Source organism: Triticum urartu, chromosome 2 (assembly GCF_003073215.2).
Source record: "Triticum urartu cultivar G1812 chromosome 2, Tu2.1, whole genome shotgun sequence".
Taxonomy (NCBI): Eukaryota; Viridiplantae; Streptophyta; class Magnoliopsida; order Poales; family Poaceae; genus Triticum; species Triticum urartu.
In genome coordinates, this window is record NC_053023.1 from 442,783,069 (window position 1) to 442,789,290 (window position 6,222).

At 47.3% G+C, this 6,222-nt stretch overlaps 1 protein-coding gene across 1 annotated transcript; it reads left to right on the forward strand.

Annotated features, from left to right (window-relative positions):
* The first annotated feature begins 2,247 nt into the window (after positions 1-2,247).
* Positions 2,248-4,937, forward strand: LOC125537766 (exocyst complex component EXO70B1-like). The gene has a single exon (XM_048701083.1). The coding sequence runs from the start codon at positions 2,589-2,591 to the stop codon at positions 4,635-4,637; it is 2,049 nt and encodes a 682-aa protein (XP_048557040.1). The 5' UTR covers positions 2,248-2,588; the 3' UTR covers positions 4,638-4,937.
* Positions 4,938-6,222: the final 1,285 nt, after the last annotated feature.

Here is a 6,222-nt window from a genome sequence, read left to right on the forward strand (position 1 = left end):
ATAGCTAGGGCAGGCCAACTAGCGATGCTTCAATGCGGGCAACGCAATTGGAGTAGGCTTCTCGATCGTTGTGCCAATAAGCCGCCAAGAATGCAAGTTTGGTTGCGTCTGCTCTGATTGGCATGGATCGAGGCAGAAAGTTCTAGAGTGGAGGAAGAGAGAGGGTTTTAGTTGGGCGACAGTACCACGTGACCAATGTCCGGACTCCCTAAAACCTCTCCCAGTTTGTTGCCGGTTCGAAGAATTTCAGATCGGTCCGAACAATTTTGATGACCGTCGTTAGATAGCTACTCCCTCCGTTCCGAATTACTCATCGCAGAAATGGATGTATCTAGATGTATTTTAGTTCTAAATACATCCATTTCTATAACGAGTAATTCGAAACAGAGGGAGTAATAATGTTCGGTTCCGAGCGAACATTTACAGCCGGTTTTGGTGATGAGTTGTCCCATGTACATGAATGAACAAACAATGAACGCTGTCAATGTTTTGTTGTTACATAAGGGCATCTCCAATGGTTGTAAGATAGTTGTTGGTAGACTTTGCCACATAGGATTTTTGATGATGTGTCATACAATAAATGAGGAAAGAGAGGAAGGTTGTATGTACATGAACCAACATCCATTGCACAAGCTCCAATGTAGAATGAGAGAGCACCTCATTTATTATCTCACATCCTATTGGACAAACTAGATACAACCCATTGAAGTTGTTGTATGTTAAGGTGTTGGTTGATGACATGACATATTTTACCAACAAGCTAACATACAAATTATTGAAGATGCCCTAAGATGCTACTGTCCAGAGCATAATTTCAGAAATTGTCGGCTTGTCACTAGGGATGCGTGCGCTTCCTTCATCCCAGTCCAGGCATGCATGGAAGCTGGCTAATTACAGCTGTTAACATTCCGTACACATGACATTGTAGTATAGTATAGTGCCATCCCGGGCACAGCTGAGACTTTCGTAGCAGGACGTTCCTTTTACTATACTAGTAGTACTCCGTACAATATACTGTTAGCAAGTGCAAGATCGGCCTGCAAGATCTGAAACCAAATCCACTAAAGAAGAGCAGTGTGTACAGCTAGCCAGAAGAAATGCGTGAGCGTGGAGCAGAGGTGTGACGCCAGCTCATGGAATAATTGAGTGATACCGTATTCTTATCGGAAACACTTACCATCAACCGGCCGATAACAGGGCCGCATCCGTCACCTTCCATGCATGACACGACCTTGCAGACCATCCTTCAATAAAGTCGCTTTTGTAACAGGAGCTATGCTTCCGAAACATATGCGGTGTTGCAATACTTTACGACGGGTCTATGTTTTACAACAAAACTTCTCTTATGAATTTTTCTGCAACAAGACTTCAGTTGCAAAAATATAAAAAAAACTGATGTTGCAAAAAAATTCCGCAACAAAACCTGTGTTGCAAAAATAATTCCGCAACAAGACATGCGTTGCAAAAATAAATTCCGCAACAAGACCTGTGTTGCAGTATGGAGACGCGTTTGTCTGTGTGATGCGGTAATCCGACGGCTCGCGGCCCGGCTAAGATCAGCCGGCGAACGTGTAGCACACCCCTATTCTTATCCAGTGACACGAGCGGAGCCTTTGGGTTTGCACTTGCACTTGCAGTGCGTGAGCCGTCCAGCCGAAAGCCCGAGGGGCAATCATGGCAGAGAGCAGGCAACCCATGACATGATCGTTACATACACACACGGATAAACCAACCTGTTTGCTTCAAACATTCCTAGTGACATGACAGTAATACTAACACGGAAATGCATACGATAGTTCCACAATGTTTGGAAAGACGTTTTTGAACATCCACGCTAAGTGCGAATTACCCCAAGTGATGCGAAGATTTACCCTAAGATTTCTTTTCTTTTCAAGAAGATTTGGGCAAGTCGTCTCTGATCAAGTTTGGACGGACAGGGACTTTGTGGTTCCCTTGAGAGCATGGAAATGGTGACGACGACGGGGATCTAATACGAGGAGGAAAGACGTCGAGATCTACGCAACAAAAGATGACAGCGACCGCCAAGAACAGTGTACATAATTGTGCAGTGCATTCCAGTTCCAACGGGGTCAGATTGCGCAATTTATTCTTCACTAGGAGAGAAAAACACGTCGTCGTCAAGCTCGATACTACTCCTAGTTGTGGTAAGAGAGAGAGAGAGAGTAAAAGCGGGAGAGCGAGAGAAGATGAAACACGTGAGGATGAGGTGGGCAAATTGGACTTTGGAGGTCCGGCCGGGATGAGATACAAAGATGAGCTGCGCACCGTGAATTGCCAGCCAGCCTCGTCAGTCGCCACCGCACCAAACAGCAAGCGAAGCGGGCCGGCAAAGTGGTGCCATTTGCTTCCCTCTTCCCGCAGGCCATCTCCTCTCCCTCTATCCGTCCGCCCCTTTGCTGCCACCGCCACACATATCTACTGGAGTATCTCTTTACCACTACTGCTGCTACGAGCGCTTCCCTCTGTTTACCGCGGTCATCAGCCTCCTAGCCGCGCCGTAACTCCCGTCCCGACTAGTGTCGCGTCAGTGAACCACCGCCGGACCAAACCCTAGCGGCCCGCCGGCGATGTCGGCGTCTCCGCCGCCGCCGGAGGAGGGCGCCGTGCCTCTGGCGGGCGTCGGCGCCGTCGCCGTCGCAGGCAACGACAGGGTCCTCGCCGCGGCGCACCACATCGTCAAGTCGCTCGCCACCTCAAAGAACGCCGCCGATGACATGATCCGCATCCTCTCGGGCTTCGACTACCGCTTCTCCAACATCACCTCCGACCTCTTCCACTCCACCTCGCCCTCTCGCTCCCGCTCCCCGTCCGACGCCGACGCCGACCCGGAGGCCCCCTCCCTGGCGGATTTCGACGAAGCGGCGCGGCTCATCCACCTCTGGGACACCACCCCGGAGGCGCTCGTCTTCGAGGCGCCCGAGGACGACGCCGCCAACTACCTCGCCGCGGTCGACGTCGCCGTCGACCACCTCGCCGCCGGGGGCGCCGCCGCCGCCTCGGGCCGCGCGGGCGTCGCCGTGCAGCTCGCCATGGCGCGCCTCGAGGACGAGCTCCGCCACCTCATGCTCCGCCACGCCGTGCCGCTCGACGCCAGCGGCCTCTACTGCTCGCTCCGCCGCCTCTCGCTCGAGTCCATGGACGACCTCGACACCTCCTCCGAGTTCGACCCCACCACCCCGCACAGCCAGGAGGGCGCGCCAGATACCGCCCGCAGCGCCAGTATCGTGGGGAACCCCTTCGACGACCAGCTGTTCGACCTGGTGCGGCCTGACGCTGTTGATGAGCTGCGCGCCATTGCTGAGCGGATGGGGCGCGCTGGCTATGCAAGTGAACTCGTGCAGGTTTACTGTGGCATCCGCCGGGACCTGCTTGATGAGTGCCTCACAGTTCTGGGGGTCGAGCGTCTCAGCATCGATGAGGTTCAGCGTGTGGAGTGGAAGCAGCTGAATGACAAGATGAAGAAATGGGTGCATGGCGTCAAGACGGTTGTCCGCTCCCTGCTGACAGGCGAGCGCCGGCTCTGTGATCAGGTGCTCGCAGTGTCCGATGAGCTGCGGGACGAGTGCTTTGTTGAATCCACCAAGGTTTGCATAATGCAGATTCTTAACTTTGGGGATGCTGTGGCTGTGTGCCCTCGTTCGCCCGAGAAGGTGTCCCGGGTTCTTGATATGTATGAGGCACTTGCTGAGGTAATTCCTGAGCTCAAGGAACTGTACTATGGGACTCCTGGGGATGATGTGATCTGTGATTTGGAGGGGGTCCTTGGGAGGCTTGGGGATGCAGTCAAGGGTAACCTTCTTGAGTTTGGGAAGGTTCTACAGCAGGAGTCGTCACGCCGGCCTATGATGGCTGGTGAGATCCACCCAATCACACGTTATGTGATGAACTATCTTAGGCTGTTGGTCGTTTACAGTGATACGCTTGACAAACTCTTGGATGAGGATGCTGCCGGAGATGCTGATCATAATGCTTCAAATGGAGGTGCTGATGATGACGAGGAGTATCTGCAGAGCTTGACCCCACTTGGACATCGGTTGGTGAAGCTCATGTCTTACTTGGAGGCCAATTTGGAGGAAAAATCTAAACTGTACGAGGACGGTGCACTCCAGTGTATATTTTCCATGAATAATACACTTTATATTGTCCAAAAGGTGAAGGATTCCGAGCTCGGGAGGATTTTAGGTGATCATTGGACACGGAGGCGCCGTGGAAAGGTTCGGCAAAATTCCAAGAGCTACCTTAGGATATCGTGGACAAAGGTTTTGTCCTATCTCAAGGATGATGGTCATGGCAGTGGGAGTGTAAGTCTTGGGAATTCAAGCTCGAGGGTCAAAGAGAAATTTAAGAACTTCAACTTTGCCTTTGATGAGATTTACAGGAGTCAAACGCTTTGGAAGGTACCGGATCCTCAACTCCGCGAAGAGCTCAAGATATCTATATCTGAAAATGTGATTCCAGCATATCGTGCTTTTCTGGGTAGATATGGTAGTCTAGTGGATAATGGAAGAAATTCTGGTAAATACATAAAGTACACCCCAGAGGACTTGGAAAATCAACTGTCTGATCTTTTCGAAGGGTCACTAGGGTCTGCCAACCATTCCAGAAGAAGGTTATAGTTCCTATGACAGAATTTGGTTACAGGTATATCTTTGTTACAAGGGGAAGTATATTGCTGAACCGCTGGTTACATGTATTGGATTGGTGCATGTTCCCTAGTTGGTATGGTGCTGTAATACCGCAGGAGTCCACAGGAGGATCCTTTGGTTAAGTCAGATTATGTGTAACAAGAAATAATGTACATGTATTGTTTTTCCAGTGTACTCATTTCTTTGCACACTACAATGTCCAAAATCTAGATTTGGCACCATGTAGAGGCGTGCTTCTTGGAATATATTGAACATGTTATATGTGTTTCAGTTGGAATAACTTGCAGAAGATGTGGGAAAAGGGCATGTTTAGGTCGCAAACCAGAAGTAACAGAGTTTGCCATTTGCATGCTTAGAGAAAACGAAGTGAAACAAACATGTCTTATGAAATCCATGAAGCTACGGATCATAAAACTGACCATAGTGCAAAATCCGACAGATCGTACTGTTGAAGAAAGTAAGTATCATTAATTTGATTGCTGCGCAAAAGTCTAGACACTTCTTTTCTTTATGCTCACATACAACTTATGTTACCTTAGAATGAAGGCTTATGTTTTCTCTAGTAAGATACTTGTATGAACTAAACACATTTATCGTCAGAGTCTGTAACAAAGGTTACTTAATCAGACTGTAGGGCACAGTGTCAAAAAATAAATTCAGACTGTAGGTTAGTGGTACAAGCTAATAATGATCTTCAGGCAGTACGTACTAATTTAGAGGTGCCATTCATACATCTGTGTTAATACTCTTGCTATTTTACTTAATATTGGGCTATTTTCTTATTTAAGACGAATGATATTTCATTACTACTATGAGGACTCTTTTCTTGGTATTGGCAATTTTTTATACTCCCTCCGATCCATATTAATTGCCGCTGACTTAGTACTCCCTCCGGTCCTTTTTACTCTGCACATTGGATTTGCCGAAAGTCAAACTTTGCTAAGTTTGACCAAATTTATATTAGAAATTATTATCATCTACAATATCTAATAAATATAATATGAAAATATATTCCAAGATGAATCTAATGATATTGGTGTTGTTATGTGAATGTCTATAATTTTTTATATAAATTTGGTCAAAGTTGGATGAGATTGACTTCGGACAAACCTAATATGCAGAGTAAAAAGGACCGGAGGGAGTACAACTTTTGTACTAAGTCAGCGGCAATTAATAAGGATAGGAGGGAGTAACTTAATTCTACCATTCTCTTCTGCCTCATGATTTATTGGTATTGTTGCATCGCTCATTTACTTGGTAAATCCTATTTTCATATATAATGCGCATCTATCATTCTTTGGGGTCTGAATCTTTCCATATCTGTCATGGCAAGATGTACTCCCTCTGTAAAGTAATATAAGACCGTTTAGATCACTAAAGTAGTGATTTAAACGATCTTATAAAAGTTTACAGGGGGAGTATCTATCTTAGCAAACTGATTTAATCTTCCATCACAACTATTTATCATAGTTGTTATACTTCAGAAGGCTTGCTTATGCTAACCTCAGCCAGATACAATTGGCAGTTTACAAAGTGGATCATCGTGGTCTCATTA